This window comes from Mauremys mutica, chromosome 3 (assembly GCF_020497125.1).
Source record: "Mauremys mutica isolate MM-2020 ecotype Southern chromosome 3, ASM2049712v1, whole genome shotgun sequence".
In the NCBI taxonomy this organism is placed as follows: Eukaryota; Metazoa; Chordata; order Testudines; family Geoemydidae; genus Mauremys; species Mauremys mutica.
Window position 1 is genome coordinate 18,666,793 of NC_059074.1, and position 24,023 is coordinate 18,690,815.

The following is a 24,023-nucleotide window of genomic DNA, read 5'->3' on the forward strand; positions in this document are numbered from 1 at the left end:
GCTCAGGGGATACAACAGTCCAGATTGCACCCTGGGGAATGTCACAGCACGTGACCTCTGTCCTCAGGAAAATGAGGGACTGTTAGAACCATGAAGAAGGCAATGAAATTGTCTGCCAGGACATCTAGTAGTTTGCATTTGCTGGCAGTGATGAGCCTGTAATTTCCTGGCTCACATTGGTGCTCCCTTATGAAAGCTATAAATGGGGTTTTGAATCTCAGTACGTTTGTTTCACATTATCACAATCATCACACGAGCTTTATGTAGCGTCTAAATACTCAAATCCCCAATGGGCTTAAAAATATATTAGTTTTGACTAGCTCATTGTAGCCCCCAAATTTGATACAGGATTCAATCCCTGATGAGACACTTATGTCCAACGTGCAGAAAGCAAGGCTCATTAGAGAAACATGAACAGTTTGTTTTAAAGCAACCATTATTTAATGATGTACCTATTAAAGGCTCTTGGATTTTATAACTTTTACTGCTAGTAAAATTTACATTTCAGAGGCCTATGGACAAAGATATTTCTTAGAGAGTAGGTTGGGGGAAGAAAAAGTGACCCAAAACTTTACTAATTAAAAGATGATCAGCTTTATTACACTTACACACTTAAACACATAGAGCTGAAACACTAAGCTTTGTGAATTATGGGATGAGGAATTTAGAAGACCTTCTCTCTCTCCACAAACACTTCTCCTTAATTATGCAACTAAACTCCCCGTTGGAAGTGGGCAACAATTTTTTGTCACATAGTAATATTTGCTCAAAACGCATTTTTTTCAGGATAAGGAAACCATTCACAAATTCAAGTCAAATTCAGCCAATACTTTTGGCCAAGAAACAAAAAGAAGTTTTGTTTTTATTTAATCCAAAATGGTTCATTTCAACCATTATGAAACAAACCATTTTGACTTTTGAAAATTTAACTACACTTATTTAATAGAATCATAGGCGATTAGGGTTGGAAGAGACCTGAGGAGGTCATCTAGTCCAACCCCCTGCTCAAAGCAGCACCAAACCCAACACATTTAAGCATGTACAGGATTTGGTGGATAACAGTGGAGCCAAAATTGGGCTTAGGTGTTTAAGTCTTGGATTTAGGTACCTAATAAAGGTGAAAGACCTAAAAATGGAACAAAAAATTTCATTTGGGGTGTATTTTTAATCTAAAATGAATTGTTATTTCTAAATTTTTTTTGTTTTCTTTGAAAAAATTCAGTTTCACTATGAAACTAACCAAATTTGGAGCAGTGGGATTTTCCAGTTTGGTTCCCAAACCAAAACAAACACCAAAACCAAAACATCACAATTAGTTGCTCAGCTCTACTCCCTAAGAGCAACAAGTTACCCTCTAGCTCTCCCTAGTGGATCTTGAGCCAGCACATACTTTCAAAGGTTTAAAGATACCATGGATAACTTATTTCCTTTTTTGCATACATTTCCATTTCTGTCATCAGCCAAAATGCCACTCAAGAGGGGATATTTTCCATAGTATCTCCCCACCAGCTTGAAACTGTGACTAGTTGGAAACTGCATAGGACAGGTGGCTTTTTCCAACCTGCTCTTCTGCTTCATTCTTCAGCCTCTCATTCTGGGAGAGAGGTTGTTCTCTAGGTGGAGCTGATGTTAGTTTTCAGCAAGTCTAATTACAGTAGCTTAAAAGGGGAAGTTGCCTCTTGGGTGTCACAAATTGTTCCTGTTTTGTGGTGTTGTTTTGCTGCTCGGTTGTTCACTTGATATTTTTTTGCTTCTATTTCAGGTCATTACATTGAATTCATAGCTGAAGGACCATCTAGTCTGACATCCCGTCTAGCACATGTGATTAAAATCTCACCTAGTAACCCTTGTAGCGAGCCCAACAACTTGTGTTTGGCTAAAGCATAATTTCCAGAAAGACAACCAGTTTTAATTTGAAGGCATAAAGAAACGGAGAATCCACCACTTCCCTGGGTAGTTTATTCCAATGGTTAATCATCCACACAGAAACAAGGCATGAATTTTTAACTAATCTGAATTTGTCCGGCTTCTTCTTCCAGCCATCATTGGGTCTTGCTAAGCCCTTTCTCTGGATTAAAGAGCCTATAAGTATCCAGTATTTGATCCCCATGAAGGTACTTACATACTGTAATCCTTCTAGTTTGTCAAAAAGATTGCACAGATTGAGCTCCTTAAGGGCTTGCCTACATGGTGTCATAGTGTGACCTACAGAGGTGTGAAGTGTAGAGCAATATAATGTGTCACACTCTAGAACTCACACCCTTGTAGACTGCAATGTGCTGCCATGTAGACAAGTCCTAAGTCTCTCATTGTACGGCATTTTTTCTAGCCCTCAAATTTTTTTTTGCTCCCTCTCCAAGTTCTCAACGCATTGTTTAGATGTTGACACCAGAACGGGCTGCAGTGTTTCTGGACTCCATTTTTCTTTATGTAAAAGGAGATAGATTTAGATGACAGCACTATTAAGGGACAGAATATCCCAAGGCAACATCATTTCCTGGAAGGAGCAAGATCCGTGAACACTTACTTCTTTCTGTCCCAAGTCTCATTTCACTTGGTAGTAGAAAGCGTGGCCAATTTTTTGCTTTCCATTATCTGTTGCTTTCTATTCTCTTCTACCTTTTCTTTATCCAAGTTTCTCCTTCCCTCTTCTGTCCACTCCCCACCATATTTTCATGTTATTCGCCACTCCGTGTTTTCTACTTTTGCCCCTCAATGGACTATTCAGTTCCATTTTCATGCTATGTTTTTTCCTTGTAGTATATAGGGTTGTACAACACTTTGATGTGTGTTCGGCTTCCTTTTCCCCAGTGGAGCAACAAACATAGGAAGAAGCCTTTGAAAGAGGAAGGAGCTTTGGGTGGGATCCACAAAGGGATTCAGGTGTTGCAGTGCTGAGCATCATGGCACTTCACTTTTAGACACCTAGAAAATCTAGGAACGACACTGCAATCCACCAAGCCAAATTACATGCCAAGGCTTCCTATACAATAAATATTCCAAGATAGGTGCCTAAGAATCCATTTCACAAAAGCCCACTTGCTAGACAGCTCCCCACCTAAGCTACCTGATGAGAGATGCCAACCAGAGAGGTATGTGTTAAGCCCCACTCCTCTCTCAGAGATAGGCTCCTAAATCCAGGCTGCAGGGAGGCATCTGTCTCTGTTCAGTGATCTACAAATGGATTCCTGGTGCCTGGACTCAGATGGTTTAGGTATCTAAGGTGTTTCTTGCAGGAATGAGTTAGACGCCTGCCTCACTCGATGCAAAACAGCTGGAGGAGAACAGAGAGAGGGAGGAAAACAAGGTGCGTAGCTTATAACTTTCAGCCTGGTAGTTAGAGCACTCACCTAGGATATGGGAGACCCCAGATCCAGTGATTGAAGCAAGGGGACTCTCATTATTTATCCACAGTGGATCAGCTTCAACAGGAGAGACCGAGGGAGCCCCCCATCAGAATAGCGCATAACTCAGGAGCTAGGGCACTTTGAGAGGTGGGAGACCCCTATTTGAATCCTTTCTCCCCCTCTGGCAGAGAATGTGAAAATTGAACCTGCATCTCTCCCATCCAGGGCAAGTGCTCTATCTGTTGGGCTATAAATTGGGGGAAGGAAGAGGTAGTGGTGGTGGATTTTGAAGAGGATCTGACCTGGTAGGTAACCTCTGAGCATACCTATCTTATTGGGCCCCGTACATGATTTAGGTGGCCAAATGCCCGTCTTTCCCTGATTCATGGATCATGTTTAGGCATCTACAGGGTTTGGTGGATCATAGTGGAGCCAAAAATGGGCTTAGGTGTTTAAGTCTTGGATTTAGGCACTTCACTACTTTTGTGGATCCCATCCTTTCTCCCTGTAAAGAACACTTTAGCCTAACAGATGAGGCATAACAAGATTTGATGGTTGGAAGAATTAGATACATTCTTACTAGAAATAGGGTGCATTTTATATATTAACAGTGAGGTTAATTAGGCACTGGAACAAATTTATCTAAGGGTGTGGTGAATTCTCCATCATTTCACATCGTTAAATCAAGATTAAAGGTCTTTTTAAAGGATACACTCTAGTTCAACCAGACACCATGATGGGCTTGACACAAGAACCATCTGGTGCAATTCTACGGCCTGTGTTATGCAAGAGGTCAGACTAGGTGATCATATTGGTCCCTTTGGGCCTTAAAATGTATCAGTCTATGAATGCAAAGGGAGCTTCAACAGGATCACAGCACTACCCTATATACAGAAGGGAAGCCAGGGCTCTGCTACCCTTTGTTTTTCTCTGTCATCTTGTTCCCACGGTGTCTGCACAATATGTGACCACCTTGCTGGGCTTTGCTGCTAAATGTCGCTAGTTCATGGGTTGACGGCTCTAGACTGAAGGGAGGAACTGTCAATTTTGGTGTACGTACAATGTGCATGCACAGATTTGAGACAGACCACCTTTTGAGGAACATGGAGCCTGATTTTTGAGATCTCAAGGCTTAGCATGTCAAGCCACTCTCAAAATGGAGGTACCCATAACTAGCCAATATTCAAAAGTGTTGGATTTGTGGCCTGATTTTCGGAGAAGCAGAGGACCTGTAGCTCATATTAAGTGGTTGGGGCTTTCCTCTGAACGTCAGGCCCCTACCTATCTCAGACTGAATACCCCCAAGAAACATTAAGAGGTGCAGAATTAGAGACCACTTTTGGCAATATGAGCCTAAGTGACTTGCACCAGGAGACAGAGGAAGTCAGTGTCAGAGCCAAGATTAGAACTCATGAGTGCTTGATCTGTGCTCAGAGCACTCTACCATGCCTCATTACAGATTTTATACATCTTCTGCAGTAGGCTAGTCTGAGAACAAACTCTGCCCTTTCATAAAAACGTCTGATTGAAATCTGAGGGGACATAAAGCTGAGGTTTGTCTTTTCTATATCGCTCATTTCATTGGACTTTTGTCTTAAAAAACTAAATAAATAAAGCTTTCCACACACAAACACACACCTGCCTTCCCCCACTGCCTACTTTTACTAGCTAATATTTTTCCCGTATAGGCACACTTTTTATTATGTAAAATCATAATGGCTCACCAATCTCAGTCCATACTTCTTGCAGTTGCAGTCAGAAGCAGTACTGCTTCTGTTGTATTGTACTGTACTGGTGAAGCCGATTTATAGAAGAGGTCCCTTTCAGGTTTCAGACTCTCAAATACAGTAATTTTTAGCTCAGCAAAAAAATATTCTTCTCATATTTTAGTTTGATAGGTAACCAAAGCAGTCACAGACAGACACATAGAGAACGACGCTGAAAGAATTTATGGGATCAGTGTTTGAAATACAAAAAGTAAAATAAAATAATGCAATCTGTTTTATGGAACAGTTGTTACTCCAAACAGCAAGAGAGGGCTGGATAATCATTGTATAGCTACATTGACAATGACACAAATTCTATTAAAAACCACAGAGAAATTGCTTTAAATTTGCAGCTGTTTTCCCCTGAACATGTATCTATCAAGATTCTCATTCTCTCTCCCTGTCCCCCACCTCAAAAATGCTGAGTAGATCAAGGAAAAGCAAGGCCCATCTAGCTCTTGGTAATGCAAGTCACGTACCCACCGCTACCCCTACGAGAGAGTAGATCACCTAATATCATTCTTAACAGTAGTGGATACAATCTGAAATTTAGCTGGAATATACAAATATATATTTAACTAGATGATTTGAGGTGCAATGAGACCTGAACCCGGGTTGTATTGTTCAAAATGAGTGAAAGGCATCAAGAGTTCATCTGATCAGGTAAAGAAGCTCGGAAAACAAATCAACTCCCACTTCTCCTCCCCCCGCCCCCACCACTATGAGAATGAAAGAAAAAGAATCAAACTGGCTTTTGTTGTGCTTGAACTAAGACAAAAGCTCCTGGCGAGGTGACAGTTGTTTTAGTAACAGACTAACACATTGTTAAGATGGGAGAAAGTGCCCATGCCTGCCAGATTTATTGTGGGAAGGCGGGGGATAATATTGGCACCTGTAAGGAGCTGCTATGCAGATGCAGCCATTGCCTCATTTTCCTTCCAATAGGAGAGTTTAATAGGGCAGCTAAACCCAAACTTTCTCCCATCCAGGCTAAATTCCAAAAGAAATAAGAGAAGAAGCGCCCAGTCCAGTCACCAAGCCCTGTATCCTTCCTTACCCTTCTTCCTCCCAGGACTCTCCACTACCTAGGAGCCTTCATAAAACAGCCTCAAAACCAGACTTACCCTTCCTGCTTTTTCTTTTCCACGCAGTTCCTTCCAAAGCTCCCACTACTTCAACATCGCTGCACCTAGCAAGAGAAGGAAACCTCTTGGATGCAGCCCTTCCCTTCCCAGCGTACCATGCTGTAGAGCCTGCAACTCCCCTCAGCGCCAGGAACCACAGCCGCCAGAATTCTACCTATTGTGGCTTGAAACCAGGCCTTCTAGCCTGTATTAAAGGACAAGCACACCCTGTTACATTCTCTCTTTTAGGGCACTGTTTTTCTGGGGAATGAGCTTAGGCTTGTGTGCTGAGAGGGTGCTTGGCAATGAGTCTGTGTGTCAGAGAGCACTAACTAGACTTTTCGTGTCAGCAGAAGATTATGGAGACCAATAATTGGCAGACATAGCTGGTGGCAGCATGGAAGAAAGAAAGATACTCTAGACATTTTGGGCCAGGGAGGCAGGTGTTTGGATGTAATGTGGGGGAGCCTTTAGTTTCAATCTTTTTCCTTTGACTTTAAAGTAAATCTGGAATATCTTTAAATTTTGGGTCAAACAAAATTTCCTGCTAAAATTAGAGTGGTAGCCAGAATTAAGCAGAGACTGCTTCCTGCACATGGTATCTATGCAGTGCAGTTTAGTTATTGTTGCTGTCAGAAAACTAACTCCTTTGCTGGTCTGTCCATTTCCATCTGTTGTCTCATACTTCGATTGTAAGCCCCTTGGGGCAGGGACTGTCTTTCTGTCCTGGGTTTGTACAACATTGTGATGGGTTCGGTCACAGAGACTCCCCTCGAGACTGTCACTCGATGAGCTGGGATACCACTGAGAACAACCCTCCTTCCAGAACAGGTGCCTCGCCACTCCTGTCTTGCTAAATTTCAAGGCAGTTTTAGAATTTTACTTTCATGTCCGCATAATTTTTATATATATTTTTTTATTTTAAATTCTTGAGTGTCTACTGATATACAGCAAGTAGCTATCAGAGGAGGGTGACCTAATGGAAATATGCAGAGCCTTTCCTTTCCATTGGGTGAAATGATAAACTAATGCATTACTACAGTAGGCAGGGAGTGTAACACGGGAAGGATTAATCCAGTGATTACTCTAGTGCCAGGAATACCCTCATTCTTGTATAATAAACAGCCAATTTCTATTGTCGCTTACACCTATGCACTCTACTGAAATTAGCAGAATTAAACAGATGTAACTGGCTGAGGTTCTGCTCTCAGTCTTGTACATTAGGAGAAACAGGGTGCTACTGTGTGTAGCTATATTCGTGCTGTCAGGATGGAACTGGTTTTTATTCATGTAAGTAGACAGTAGCAACTTTTTTTTTGTATCGATGAATCCCAGTTTCATTTGCTGTGGATTGAATTTCAAGTTATATATACAGTTGAAGACCTCCCATCCAAACGCTAAACATTTGTTAAATTCACGTTAATCAAAACCTTATTTTTATTTAGAGAGGGATTTTCAAAAACGTATAAATGGCAGTTTTGGCACCGAGGGTAAATTTTTTCAAATTGCCTAGACTGAGTTAGGGGCTTAGGAGAAAAATCAGATAGGACTGAACGTTTTACCCTAACTCACGCTAGGCAATTTGAAAAAATGTACTCATAACTCCTACTGAAAATCAATGGAAACTAGGGTCCAGATCCGCAAAGGTATTTAGGTGCCTAACTCCAATTGATTTGAATGGGAGCTAGGCACCTAAATACTTGGAGGATTTGGGCCTAGGCACCTCACTGCCATTTGTGTCTTTGAAAAACTGTCTTTTAGTCTCCCAAATAAACCACCTGATTTTCAAATGTGCTGAGCACCCAGCAACAACCATTAACGCCAATGGGAGCTTCTGAGTGCTCGGGACTTTTGCAAACTCAAGCCATTTATTTGGGTGATTAACTCTAATCTCCTATATTTGAAATTGTTGGCCCCAATCAATAAACACAAGCAGTGTTTTAAAAAAAGAAAAGAAAAAGATTTTGGATTTTTATATGTAACTAAAAATAGTAATGCTAGAGCAGTGATCTGTAAGTAAGACTTCTTGTGGTGAGGCACTATATTCCAACTGAGCAGGGCACCTTTTCCGGGGCGCTATCATCTTGCATATAGCGCAATGATTTATAATTAATCAGTACACAGCATATGTTTTCCATTCCTCCTCGGCCTTCTGGTAAAGGGAATGCAACATAAGCTATTTTCTAATTTCAGACTTGAGTTTCCATGTTAACCATATTTAAGCACTGAAATATTTATTGAAAACCATTTTGAATTAAAGAGTAAAAAACTAAACAGAGCATTAACCGAAACCCAAGTTTAATGAAAGCATTTAGGGTATCAGTCTCTTCTCCAAAAGCTTTAAAATATCTAAATAATGAGGCTAGAGGAAAAATTACAAAATTATTTTCCTGCTGTTCTTTCTATATCCCAAGGCAATACAGATGTCCCACCTTCTCCATTTCCCCGCTCCTTAAAATTATGCTCAAAGGGCAAATGTCTACTTAATATTTATATATAAAAAAAGCATTGACTTGAAACATCTCATCTAAAGTGCTCTGTCATTAGAGAAATTGCATTAGGATTTAAAAATCAAACACCATGGCACATAATGCCTTTGCAAACCTATCTAGGCCAGGAGTCTAATCAAATTAACAACACTTCACTGCTAATGAACATTGGTAGGCATTCGTTTTAAACAGCCCTTATGAATAAATATATTGTTAGTACTACGTTGTTTAACTTGATCACATATATGGCACCATCCAACTTCCATTGACCTTAAAAGTGACAGGAATGACCCCAGTAGTTAGCCAATTGGGGGGATCTAGTGGGTTATTTCTGTCAGAAGGTGAAATCAGTGATGGAGTCAGGTGTCTCTTTGATGCAGTCCTGTTTATTAACAAAGAATGTACAAATGCCTGTGTCCCTGAACACAGCAGGAATCATACAGGGGACAGTTTCTTGGCTCACAGTTCTTAGCCTCTTTCAGCCTGCTCTCTGACAGCCCCCCCCGCCCCGCCATGATCACACTACTGGGGCTTCTTTGCTTCTTCCCTGCCTCCTTCCCTGTGTTTCTGCTCCTTCTCGCTGTTTCACACTAGTCAGGTGAAAATAATTCATCAAGAGTTCTATCAACCAGTATTAAAAATCTGTCAGCTTCTAGCCTCTTATATGAAGTCTTAGCACCTTCCTTAGCTCATTACCCTTTCACCGTGTATCAGAAAAAAATGCCATGTGCCAGAATTCTCTGTCCAAACTGTATCTGTCATGGGACTTCTGGTAACATTGTACAGGCAGTGTCTGGTGAATGCCATGTTTGGAAATATAGGCCTTATTATGTGGCACTAACTAACCTGACCAGGAAGTGGTGTGTTGCATATTGGGAGGATGGGGCTTCTTCCAGGCTCTCTTTTTAATAACTTCTTAGAGCAGATGCTCCCTTGCCCCCTTCTTTGAATCCGTTCACCTTCCATCTAGTGATGCTTTCTTTGACCAGCAGCACAATGCCGTCTAGTGGTCCATGCACTAGACTGGAATCTAGGAGACCTGAGTTCTGGGCCTGACTTTACTACTGAATGTCTATGTGACCTTGAGCAAGTCACTTTGTCTCTCATCTATTCAGATGAAGGATCTATGCTCTTGTTGTACAGCACCTAGCACAATGGGTTCCCAACCTGGTATAGGGAATCCAGATGCTACTGTAATACAAAAAAGAAAAGGATTGAATGATTACCGCCTTTTGGATCAAAAGTGAAAAAACCTCACTCTGCAGTATAATAGTGTTTCTTTACTTTTTCTCCCTGCTGTACAAGTTCCCCTATGGGTATGCGCTGAAGCTGTACAAAGAGATAATTGCATTCAAAGCAATACCTTGGTGTATTCAGTTCTTTGCCATCTTCAATTGAGAGAAAGAATCTATGCCCTTTCCTCTGAAATGCAACTGTGATTTTGCAGAAGCAAACTCCAAATTTTTTACCATCAATCTGCAGTTCCCAATACAAAGCTGCTTCCGATTGTGTCACCTCTTTATAAGAACTGTATCCCAAAAGACCAAAAAGATCTAATTAATACTATGGAGAGAAATCACAGTTGAGGGGATGGAAACAATGCAGTGTTTTCGGCAAGGGACAAGAGATTGTTGTCAGCAGCTATTTGAGAAGTGAATGTAAGTCAGTGAGGCAGAGAGATACGGGGAGGCTGTACCAGATGGCTGGAAGAGGGTACTAACAGTGATTCCCCCAAGTGACAGTGAACCCCCCAGTTTCACCAAGTGCAGAGGTCTTTTAGTTCTTCTGTTGGGGCTTGTGGGCTCCTGTCTGCAGAAAACACTGATTGTATCTGTCCTGTGAAAGATACTCTATTACTATGTAAAACTTACAAACAAGTTAATTGACTTTGTTCTTGAAGTAAACACTATGCTAGCCTTAAGCTTAATTGATATAATGTAAACAAACAGAACCCCACCCTCTGTAATTACAGGGCCGGGAATCTCATAGGAATTAACACACACCCCAAAAGTGATGGAGACAGTAAATTAAAATATGGTTAAAATATGGAATGTATGTTGATGAATGTTTGATGTACGTGAATGGTTAGGGAGGTGCCAGCCTTGAAAGGATCCATCAGCCGAAGAATGTGTGAAGTGGACCACCAGACAACCCCCCTGAGGGTAAACTGGGATCCACCCCAAACACCTGGAAGGAATGTGCCACTTTAAACAGCGTGGAGCCACCAGGAATGTGCCATCTGCTGATTAAGCCAGCAACAGCAGGATGAAACGGTTCCCATAGACTAACAGAGGAATTAATTCCTATAAGAATGAGCTCTAAAGACTGAGCATTTTGAGTCACTGGTTCTGCTGCCAACCTCCAGGAGCATCAGGTGCATCTGACACAGACTCGGCTCCATCCTCATGACCAAGATACCTGGCCAGTAACTTGGCATGAGCAATGTCTAGGCTGGTAACTATAACACCTATACAGAACCTGAATGAATGATTGTGTGAATGAGAATTATATATATATAATATAAGGAATAAGTAGTGATAGGAATAAGTAGTTAAACAACGTTGTTTGCTTTTATCTTTTGCTTTATTATTATATTTACAATAAATGTGGCATCTTTGCCTTATCCCTCTTAATAAGATCCTGCTGGTTTTTATTATATTGGTATAACAAAGGCAGCTCTCAGATGAATAATTTCAGTGATGGGTAGACAAGCACAGAGAAAGCTGAGAGAGGAGGGGAGGCTGGCAGGCAGGCAACAGAATATAGAAGGGCCTACGAGGGTGAGTGGGGCAAACTCATGGTTTGTTTCAAATACCAAGAAGGGCGATTTTGAATTGGATCCCAAATCAGTGGGGTCATACTTCTTTCTATAGCAAAGCTGTGAAGGTGAGAGTAAAACAAAGCAGGGGGGTCATGTCCTTTGCAGTGTTGTTTCCCAATCTTGGCTCCTAACTTGCTTTTGTTAATGCCCAAATTTCTTTAAATTAGAGGAGTGTCCTGCTAGCTGGTATGCTGCTATTACAATAAAATACCTATCAACAATCTATGCTAGAACTGCCACAGTATTTCACCCAGACACAGTTAAACTAAAGCTTTCTTAGAAATAAAACTAGATTAAATTAAGTTTATTGCTGCAGTTCACTGGTTACTATTGGGAAGTTTAGTACAATACACTACACGTTTCTATTTGGGCCATATGGCCAGCTCAAAGGATTCAAATGGAAACCTCAAAAGTCCATCAACAGGACCCAGAGACAGGCAAGACAATACCTAGTGGGTCATGCAAGATACCAGCTGTGTTTTGAAATACCATTAATAAAAACACCTGGTTCTCTCATTAACACAGGTTGAAACCAGGAGTAGTTCCACTGAAGTCAATGGAGTTACACACCAGTGTAAATGAGAGGAGAATGAGACTCCATGAGTCCAGCTGTGAATTAGGAAAAAAAAGCAGAGTTTATTAATACCACAAGCAATTAATTCAATTGAGGTTAATTGAAATTACAATTGAAAGTGAAAAGTAATTCCAGTTCTACCTTGTTCATCAGAAACTCAATAGAGCCAGACGTGTACCCAGAAGCCTCCTACTGCAAGACAAACCCAAGAAAGAAACCAACAGGACTCCACTGGCCATCACATACAGTCCCCAGCTAAAACCCCTCCAACGCATCATCAGGGATCTACAACCCATCCTGGACAATGATCCCACACTTTCACAGGCCTTGGGTGGCAGGCCAGTCCTCGCCCACAGACAACCTGCCAACCTGAAGCATATTCTCACCAGTAACTGCACACTGCACCATAGTAACTCTAACTCAGGAACCAAACCATGCAACAAACCTCGATGCCAACTCTGCCCACATATCTACACCAGCGACACCATCACAGGACCTAACCAGATCAGCCACACCATCACCGGTTCATTCATCTGCACGTCCACCAATGTAATATACGCCATCATATGCCAGCAATGCCCCTCTGCTATGTACATCGGCCAAACTGGACAGTCTCTACAGAAAAGAATAAATGGACACAAATCAGATATTAGGAATGGCAATATACAAAAACCTGTAGGAGAACACTTCAGCCTCCCTGGCCACTCAATAGCAGATCTTAAGGTGGCCATCCTGTAGCAAAAAAACTTTAGGACCAGACTTCAAAGAGAAACTGCTGAGCTTCAGTTCATCTGCAAATTTGACACCATCAGCTCAGGATTAAACAAAGACTGTGAATGGCTTGCCAACTACAAAACCAGTTTCTCCTCTCTTGGTTTTCACACCTCAGCTGCTAGAAGAGGGCCTCATCCTCCCTGATTGAACTAACCTCGTTATCTCTAGCCTGCTTCTTGCTTGCATATATATACCTGCCCCTGGAAATTTCCACTACATGCATCCGACGAAGTGGATATTCATCACGAAAGCTCATGCTCCAAAACGACTGTTAGTCTATAAGGTGCCACAAGACTTTTGCTGCTTTTACAGATCCAGACTAACACAGCTACCCCTCTGATACTTGAGGTTTAGGATAGACACAAACTGCATCTCTGGAGGAATTGCATCTAGGTGGCCACAGAATACGGACTTAGAAATTCCAATGCAACTGCTAAGGGCCCCTCAAAATCAGCATCCGCCTCCACCGATGTGCTGCTCTGGACGTGTGTAGCATGTCCATTATCTGACAGCCACATAAACTTATAATGGGCTGCATAAAACTGCACATGCTTCAGTGCTAGAGCTAAGTGGGAAACAGTTTTCCCATCCCTATAACATTGTAAAGATAGTGAAAAAATTTCCAGTTCTGAATAGGGATGTAAAAGTGATATCACAAACATTTTCCATTAAGTAAAAAATCCTAATTTTTGTGGTGTTCAGCTCAGTCAAAACATTTTGTTTTGATTTCAATTTTTTTTAAGTCTTTGGGGTATTTTTAGTGTAAATGTATAAAACTTACAAACAAAAAGTAATTTTGAAAATGTTAAAACAGGATGTTTCAACAATCGGGAAGCTTCTCCTACCCCTCACCCCTCCATATATATATATATATATATATATATATATATATATATATATATATAAAAAAGAGAGAGAGAGAGAGAGAGAGAGAGTAAGGAACAGTTTTCCACAAACAGTTTCAGTTTCAAGAAATTGGCTTTAAAAAAAAAAAAAAAAAAAGCAAAAAGCGAAAACATACCAACCAGCTCTGTTCAGGACACTTCAGAACAGTACTTATTTAAGTTAGGTTTACAAGTACAGCTGCATTAAAGCAGTGTTTAATTAAGGTTTTGAAGGCAAATTTACTTTTACTTGGAGCATTAAGTTATCAGATTATAGTGCTTATAATAGAAAGAAATATTCACAGTGACACTTAACATCTGCATGTTCTCAACTGTAAACATTCAGCAAAAGTTAATTTAGGCCACAAGAAACTCAAATTGGAAAATAAAGAAGGAAAGGTTTCATTTTTTTTTAGGCCACAAGAAACTTAAGTCATCATTTGTTCAGGGAGTTAGTGGTCTGATCTACTTAGTTATCCCTGAAGGTTTTTATACAATGACAGATAAAAATAAAATGGTTGCAAGTAATTAACAGGCTGCTGGAGTACTACCAGCAAAACTGGAGCACTTATCTAGATCCTGATCCAAAGCCCATTTATATCAATGGGGCAAATCCAGAGCGCTGGGGCATTTGGCATAGAAAGTTTGGGGGGTACAAGGAATGCAAGATCAGGTCCCTAAATATTTGCAAATGTCAGAATGGGAATTTATCACTGGGCTAAGATGTGAACAATTGTAGATCTCTATACACGAGGGGCCAAAGTTCAGCTGTCTGTTATCTTAGTATGAGTGTCGTTCCCAGGATATGAAAGAGACAAGGTAGATGAGGTAATATCTTTTACTGGACCAACTTCTGTTGGTAAGAGAGACAAGCTGCATGCAGTGCTCCTCACCCACCTTGTCTCTCTAATATCCTAGGGTAAATCCAGAGTAACTCTGTTATCATCTGCGGAGTTACTCCAGATTTACACAAGCTCAAAATTAGATTCTTGAACTGCAAAATTTCCCCATATGACTGTAGTTAAAAGGACTTTTTTAACATTTTTTTTAACTTTCTAAAGTCATTTGTGAATCATCTGGATATTTGTGACTAATGATTCCACATATAACAATAAATCTGAATTGAAGCTGTTTTTCATTAACATATATGCCAATCGCATTTTCCTCATAAAACCAGATCTACTGCCTACCTTACTTGTGTGTAGATTATATTAATCTCTGCCTTAAAGCTCCTGGATAGTAGGGATTTCTGGTTCTTTGAAACTCTTTGAAATTCCTGAATTATTTTATTTTAGTTTATTTAACCAACTGAAAACAATTCATTTTGAGTCGGTTTGACTTCAGTTAGCATCCTCCTGAGCTATCATGGGGCTTCATAGGAGTTGTAGTTTGGGTGCCTCATGTTCATATTCTCTTCTATGGGCCGGGCTCCCCCATCAGAATACTTATCCCATGATGCCCTATGATCATGCAATTCCCATGGTGCATCATGTAGATTCAACCAAAGGTGACTGCAATATATCATGGGAGATTTAGTCCAACCAAGGACCAATCCATAAAGGAGACGGGTACACGAAGCACCCAAACTACAACTCCCATGAGGCATCACGACAACTCAAGTGGACACAGCTTAATGTTGAACTTTCCCACAATGAAATGTTGCCATTTGGTTTGACAAACCAAAATATTTTAAATTGGGTCAACCTGACCCAAAATAAAATCTTTCATTTCACTTTTCCCAAACAAAAATCTAAAAATATTGGCACTATTTGTGAAAACTGCCCTTGTTTTTTAAAAATAGAAAAAGATGGAAAATTTCCCAACCAGCTTTAGCTAGTAGCTGCTTGAAGTCAGCATAGAAGCCACCATGAAGACAGTTCTGCACATCTTACGTATATCAAAGCCAAGCCAAATCAGAGCTTGTGGGGGCTGAGGAGGGAACTGGTGGCAGTTTCCATCAGAGGATGAACTATGGAAAGCCAGGAGTACAAGGCTGCTGCAGTGACTGGGTCTCAGACACGGAACATTGTAGCTAAATATTACAGCCTTTAAAAAGGAGGTCAAACCAGTTTCTACTCTACACAGTGTATTTTAAGGACCTAGAGGGAGTGTTGGAAGAGGAGTGTGGGTGGGATTTCTGCCCACAGAAGCTACCCATAAATTCTACGAATGTGGAATCATTTCACAGCTGCTTTACACAGGGATTCTGTCTTAGTGAAGAAAAGCAATAAGGGAGAATTCAGTCAGCTGAGTGTATAAATCCCTTATCTGACTCAGCTGAGTTTATTGCAGAAGGAAATTCCCTTTTATTGCATTGAGCACTCCTGTTTGTTGTATCCATGTTATGTCTGGTCTCACAAGCTTCTTATGGCAGGAACTGTCTTTTGTTCTGTGTTTGTATAGCACCTAATACAATGGGTCCCTGGTGTATGCCTGGGACTCCTAGGTGCTACTAAAATATAAATAAAAATATTGTATTATTTGGGCTCTATTAAAATCCTCGGGAAAGATTTTATGTGCTGTTGCCTCAGACCTGAAACATTCGGCTAATAGTACGGTTTATCATCTGACCAGACAAACTGCAGGCACTCAACTACCTAGATTCACACATCAGACTTTTCCATTTGCTGACAAGGCATCTGTGTTTGATATGCTTGGCCAGGTTGCAGTTTTCACTGCAGTACTGTTTAGACAATTGAAGAACTCAGGTGATACTGCATCCCAGGACACATGCATAGATTAAAAATGGTCTCTAAAGATGATCAGAGAGCAAGAAGAGATGTGGATGTGAACTATTATGAAGAGATCTAAATGCTGTGCTGAACGCCCTACTTTGTGGTGCAGATGTTACAAGTCTTACTTGTACTCCATTGGTGGCTCTGTGTAGGCAACAGCAGCACTGAAATTCTGGTTAGGAAGGATACCCAAGTAGTTTTACTACCCAATGGTAGCACTGGCCCTGATCCACATTGAAAAATTAGATTGACCTAGCTATGTTGCTTAGGGATGTGAAAAATTTACACCCGCAAGTGCCGTAGTTAGGTCAACCTAACCCCTAGAACAGAAGCAGCTAGGATGACAGAAGCTACTATAGCAAGCATCTCTCAGGGCAATGGATTAGCTATAGCAATGGAAAAAACCCTTTTATTGCTGTAGGAAGCCTCTACATTGTGGTGCTACAGTAGTACAACTGTGGCACTGTAGCATTTATAGTGTAAACAAGCCCCTGATCAAAGAAATTTCAACAAAACAGTTTGTCAGAATTGGATAATTTGTTTTAAAAAAAAACCCAAATGATTCCACAGAAATGGAGTGATTTCAGTCAACCTGTACTGTTCTATTGTTCAAGATATCAAGCTAAATGGGTCATCCCGAGGTCTATGTTCTGTTCATTAGACTTTTCCAACTTGTAGTTCTGGTGAGCCAATGAAGCAGCACACACTCATGGATCCATTGAACCTAAAATCTTACCATTGATTCAGCAATGAGATTCAAACCTGAGAAAGCTGAATTCTTTGAGATTACAGGCTTTCCAAACTTCAGAATCTACAAATAGACTCTTACATAGAAATTCATCAATCTCTTCCAAAAGGGAACATTCAACAATCCGTATAGCTCTGCTAGACACATCTGTAGCCTGCTTTTGTGGCAGGAAGGGGGAGTGAAGTATTAATCCGTTTGTTACCAAGGGATTTAGAATTTCTTACCATCTGCAGTTTAACATTCAGTTTTGTCTATTATGACAACACACCATTCACAGCAGAGTACACTACCTGATTCCACAACTGACGTAACATTAATCTAAAAATTAAAAAAAAGTTACAAAGCATTAGAAAACAACACAGACAGCTGGATGTAAGACACTGGCTTTTTATGTAAGTGTTTATAATGATGAAAGATTGACTGTGACACCCTGATTCCAAATAAGAATGACATCTCTTTTTAGCTTGCAGAATAATGCATGCACTTCATTAAGAATATTTTTAAAATAGACTGAAATTCAACAAGCAAACAATAAAAATAAAAGAACAGTTAATTGCTGCTGTTTGTTGTTGTTTAAGGCTTGACAAGTATCCAAACTATATCAGTTCAGAATTATTTCAGTCTGTATAAAGCCAAATTAAACTAATTCAGAGTCAGCAGGACAAATTCATTGGTAATACTAAATTTATTTGATTTCAAAAGAATGATGTGCCTATCCAAGTTTCTTAGAGCCTGATCCAAATCCCACTGAAGTCAATGGGAAAAAATACAAAAAGTTCATATTAAAGCAATGTCAGCATTACGATTCGCACGACACACTGAAATTTAAATCTTCTCTCTCTGCTTATGCACCACATCTGGAGTGGTCCTTAAGAAAAGCGTAGGGCAAGAAACAGTCTATGCAACATGACCTGATAGCCAACAAGTTCTGGGTCTGTAAGACAAAGAGTAGCACTAAGATCCAGAGTCTAACACCTCCTACTAAGAATAGCCCACCCCTCTCCCGCTGCATGAGCACATCTATGGACTTTAATCTGGAATATCCACATTTGCCTCAACTGTCAGGGCAAAACACAGGAAGAGAGGTGGGGTTTAGGGTGGCAAGACCACAATGATCTCAAGAATCTGGAAGATAGCACAGATGTAATGTGCTCCCTCAATGAAGTCATAATATCTGGTTCATTTAATGCTTTTCATCCATAGACCTCAAAGCGCTTTAAAAGGAGGTCAGTATTATTGTCCTCAATTTACCAGTGGGTAAAAATGAGGCACAGAAAGGTGAAATAATGTATCTAAGGTCACCCAGCATGTTAATGGTAGAGTTAGTAGTAAAACCCAGGACTCCTGAGTCTCAGTCCAATACCTTAGCCACTAGATCACACTGCTGTGCAGGAAGACAGCCATGTTCTTTAAGAGATCTCCAGAGGAAGCTCCATTATAGGTGTCTTGCAGTCTGGAGGTGATCAAGGCACCAAGTAATGTGGTAAGGTCCACATCTAACAAAAAAGCTTCACCATCTTTTTGCCATGCACAGATAAAAAATATGTTTAGGCACTGTTTTTATCTAGAGTTCCAGGAGCAACCAAAGCTTCAAACAAAACCCCAAGTTGTGAATCCAAATGACAAAAGGTGGGCAGAGTCCCCACATCCTACTGGCATGATCTCCATTTTCTGGGCTGAGATTCAGCCAGCTAGCTGTCATGTATTAGACACTGCATATTCTCTCTGCCACCACTCTATTGCCACTTATAAACCATGTTGCATTGCATAAAAATTTAATTTGTAATCTGTTTTTACTAAGATGTTCAACAATGTCTCAGACATTGTCACACTGAATCCTTCTGTTTGTCTTGGATTATTCACAATATCTATAAATGAGCCATTACTGAATACCAGCATCATCTGTAAAAATGAAAGGCTGAGCATCCCAGAGCACCTGCACTTTATGAATAATAAAGATCAGAGTGCAAATCCTTCTCAGTGTCAAAAATTGAAACAAACCTATTCCGGCCATTATCTTTTATTTACTGAATTTGCCAGAAGACTCTCCAAATTAATTGGTTAACTTACTTTCAATCATATTGCCAGCTGTATATCTATCCTTCCACCATCTAAACTGCCTTAATAAAACAGCTTTACAGTATGTATTTGTATTAATGAGAAGCACCCATATTTTTTAAAATGTTGGGCTCTTCCACATCAGTTAAATGCACACTATAAAATATATGGCCAGCAAATTTAACACAGAATGCCTATACCACCATCAGTAATAAACTGAGGTACTATAACACCCTGGACTTTCCTGCCCCTCAACATCTGAGAAGAGTGATGGAATGTAAACAAGTCTGGCTTTACATGTACCCAGGGGAAAGCAGAGCTGGTCGGGAACTTTTCATCTAAGTGTCTTTTCACTGGAAAAAAATATTGATTTTACTGAAGTTTTTCAATTTTCAGTTGGGAAAAATCAAGATGCTTTGTTTCATGCAAGTTTGGTATTAATCAGTGCCTGCCTAAGCTGCTGCAGTGCTTCCTGATAGGCATTGTAGTTTGTGCTGGTTGAACTACTAAGGTGCATCATGGGAGCTGTAGGCCAGCCAGAGAGCATGGCCCATGTGGAAGAATGGAGGCAAGTGAGTCATCAGAATTAGAACACCCAAGAAGCACTGTGACAGCTCAAGCAGACACAGAATCAAGTTCACAACTTTTTGTTCTAAAAAAGTTATGATATTGCAACTTTTCACCCCACTTTGGGATAAAAACAGTCCTGATACTAGAAAACTTTTCACCCCACTTTGGGATAAAAACAGTCCCGATACTAGAATTTCAGCATGAAATGGAATTTCCATTTTATGATCAGCTGTAGGAGAAAAACTTCCAGAATAAGTAGTGAGGGCCGGCAGATAGCGCACCGGACAGGGATTCTTGTTCCTGGCTTTGCCACTGGCCTGCTGGGTAACCTTAGGTAAGTCACTTCGCTTTGGGTTTCCCTTCCTGCCTCTTGTCTATCTAGACTATAATCTCTATGGTAAAAGGTCACTATACATCCCCACAGTGTCTAGTAAAATAGAGCTACTGTAAAACTAATGATAAGAAGAAGGGGAGTTCCTGGAAAATCACCTGCCAGAAGCTTCTTGTTTGAAGGAGTCTTCAGTCCTGCTAGCTTAAGCACCTTTGCTAACTGCAACCAGGAAAGAGGGGGCCTCTCCAATATAGATATGCCACATAAGTTAGGGCTTTATAAGGTGCAAACATCCACATCATTTGGGGATCATCCAAAACTCACAGCGAGTCTCAGTGGGAGTCTTTAGATCAGGCCCTAGAGGAAAACTACTACAAGACTGAGAATCAGGAGATTCAGGTTCTATTCCTAGATTTGCCCTTAATTTATTGTGCAACTTCACATCTTAGTGATATGTCCTTTCAGCACATCAAATTCCCCAATTATAACACGAGGATACTAGTGCAAAGTGATGGTTGGGGGCTTAATTAACTCTTCTTTGCCTCATGCTTTATGATTAGATTAAGGCTGCCATGCAAGTGGCAAGTAGGAATATTTCACCTAGGTCGCTGGCAGTTTCCAATCATGCTAAACCTGAGTTGGAATTGATTCAATTAACCAGAGATGAATGAATTCTGGTTCCTAGGACCAGCCTCCTGAACCATTCTGTTATGTCCTAGGGGCAGCCGGTGTAGGAAGCAATCACTTGAGGCCAGAGAGCAGACAGCTAACCAAAACCTCCATTTTATTTACAGACACAGAGAGCTCACTCAGCCGGTTGAAACCGGCTGAGCTATCCCTTAATAGTCTAACTCAGTTGCCATAGTAACAAAACCCATGACAACCAAATACACAACACATTCCATTCTCCCTTTGCTGCTCCTTTAAATGTTGGTAAAGTCTCTGGCAGTTTAAAAAGCTTCCTGAGATGTCCAAGGGTTCCTGTCTTGCTCCAGTGCTCCGACTTGCCCCTTCTGAATGAGGGACTGTATTCCCCAACCCCTCACACGTTAGGCCCTGTCATGCTTCCTCTAATAAGTTAGCTCAAGAAGAGGCACATTTGGCTCTTTGCCCAGAAGCTGCAATTAGTGAGACTCGACATAGGGGGAGGGGGAAGGAAAATGGCCACAGGCTCTCAAACCCAATGTCAGCTGCTCCTAGTTAATCCAATTACTTACATGAGATCAAAAAATGTACAAATCTTAACAGTATTGACTCGAATGAGAGCCGGCTAGGAAACATAAACAGCAGGAAAGAAAGCACAGGGGAGAAAGCAAAGACTGAAAGCAAAGAAAGGAAAATAGGCCAGGAATAAATTAGCATCTCAAATTCTGCTGAACTTAATCTATTAATAAACAGACAAATCTGTCAAATTTTCCCATTTGAATGGGTTATACAGTCTCAGCAGAAATGAATAGGGGGCATGCCAGGATAACAGCAGTGCCCAATTATTCATTTCTTCATCTATTAATAGCCCAGATCAAATGGAATTGATAGTTCTATCAAAATTGCAGTTATGGTTACCCCTTCATTAGGTAGATTATGATGTGCACCAATATTGTGCACAATAGTTATGTTTGGCCTTGGAATATACCATTCAGCTAAATTAGGAGTTTGCCAAACTAGAACCTGGTCCTGCAAAGACGCATGCATTTGCTTACCTTGAAGCATGTGAGTAGCCCCATTGGTGTCATTGGGACTGAAGTTAAGCAAAAGCAATGTTGCCAACTCTTGTGATTTTATTATATTTGGAGTGTTCTTCTTAAAGGCCCAGATCCTGGAGTCATGCAATTACACAATAATGTCAACGTCCATTAAAAACAAAAACACCACACACACTCACACTCGTGGCCTCATGGTTGAAGAGAACAGCTTGAAAACAATGAGCCCTGTAAAGGCACAAAATCCAGAAGGCACAACATAAAACCCAAGTCTAATTGATTTTTTTTTTAAGTCTCCTGATGTGGGGGCGGGCTGAGTCATGACTTTTCAGTGCTCAGCGCTGGCTATAGTGCACATCAGCAAGTCTTTGCAGGATCAAGGCCATAATGAGTGCTCTTTGGGACAGGGATTTTCTCTTCATTTTCAGAGAGGTCAGCCCTATAGGGTCCTGAGCCTAAATAGGGCCTAAGGGTGGTACCATAATAAAATGATTATTAACAGAATTTGGCAGTGGTTGTTATAGGGGAGAGTGACAACAATAAAGTTTATGACTAACATTTAACAGTGGTGACAAAGGAAAAAGCCTAAACCTTCTAAGGACTTCCCCCTGTATCAGTCATTTCTCCCAGCGCTATTAGTGCATATGGACATTTTGGAAATAATGTTCCAAATCCCCACTCTCTGAACTATTTCTCTCCTGAGATTGTGAAATCAAATTGGCAATTGCCTTGTGTTCTGAATTTTGAGCATTCAGGCCTATTGTGTCCCTAGTTGACAGCTGTACCCCACTGTAACTCCATCCAAGAGACAGGCCAATAAGAGTCCCTACACTGCTTGCTCATTCATACAAGATCCAGTTTCCCCCTCTATACTTGGAGCTGAGAATGCGATTCCCAACCTGAGGAGACGTACTCTGGCTAGCTTGGATCGTGCTAAAAACAGAGCACAGCTGTGGCAGGATGGGCGGCAGGAGGCGCTAGCCGCCCTGAGTATGTACCCATCTGAGACCACAGGCACATACTCAGGGCAGCTAGCCAGTCCTGCAACTTGCACTGTTGCAGCCACACTGTAGGTCAATCAGAGCCACCATGAGTATATCTCCATGAGCCAGAATCACACCTGAGCTCCGAGTGTAGGCTTAGCCATTATCCCACTCAAACCCTTTTAACTTTGGGACAGAGTTTGACACATTGGATTGGGGAATGGTCCCACTAACACCAAGATTAAAGGTCTTTCTAGACAACATGCTCTAGCAGGATAGCTGTAGAAGTTAACTGGATGAAATTCTCCAGACTACATGATCAGAATGACCCTTGTAGTGTCTGACAGACAAGCAGACTGGTTTAAAGATAAACCATTTATTGTGAATATAAGCAATTTACAGAAACAAGGTAACTGAACTTCCTGTCTGCAGCCTGTGACAGCCCTGTCCTGGATGCCTTTCTTCTGTTCAGCGCTGGAAGCATGTCACAGGAAACCCAAACAGGGCCACCCAGAGGATTCAGAGAGCCTGTGGTCTTCGGTGGCGGGGGGTCCCCGCCGCTGAATTTCCACCAAAGACCCAACACTTCAGCGGTGGGTCCCAGGGTGGAAGGACCCCCCTGCCATGGGACTTCAGGGCACTTTGGCAGCGGGTCCCGGAGCAGAAGGACCCCACTGCCGCCGAATTGCCGTGGAAGATGCTCCTGGCGCCCGGGCCCCGCGAGAGTTTTCCGGGGCCCCCGGAGAGAGTGAAGGACCCTGCTCTATGGCCCCCAAAAAACTCTCATGGGGGCCCCTGTGGGGCCTGCGGCAAATTGCCCCACTTGCTCCCCCCTGGGTGGCCCTGAACCCAAAGGCTGCATGAAGAATGTACAGGAAGCATGACCTCTCTACACTTCCTGGAGGATTTAGTATATACCCTAGTCCCTTTCTGGCCTTAAAGTCGACAATTCCATGAAGCCATGCATTGCTCAGCATGAGTAAGGGTATCAGAACATAGCCCTTTGGGCTTAGCTGGACCTGCAATGTTTGTAATTGTTGCCAAAACTGCATACGTCAGGGTCAGAACAGAGTAAGAAATCACCACCTAAGTACAGCAGAGTACAACAACAGGAATATT

At 41.3% G+C, this 24,023-nt stretch overlaps 1 protein-coding gene across 19 annotated transcripts in view; it reads right to left on the reverse strand.

Annotated features, from left to right (window-relative positions):
• Positions 1-24,023, reverse strand: part of PTCHD4 (patched domain containing 4) — a 265,479-nt gene that overhangs the window by 225,978 nt on the left and 15,478 nt on the right. For 14 of the 19 annotated variants that reach the window (XM_045008863.1, XM_045008853.1, XM_045008851.1 and 11 more), the window contains one exon: positions 6,238-6,302. The exons of 3 other annotated variants lie outside the window; for them this stretch is intronic. Coding sequence is in view for 1 of the 16 variants with exons in the window: in XM_045008859.1 (XP_044864794.1) it covers positions 17,553-17,576 (24 nt within the window). In the remaining 15 variants the exon portion in view is untranslated. Of the gene's footprint in view, positions 1-6,237; positions 6,303-17,552; positions 17,581-18,625; positions 18,641-24,023 lie in introns of those variants that run through there. 2 more of the 19 variants (XM_045008850.1, XM_045008859.1) reach the window with 2 other exon arrangements.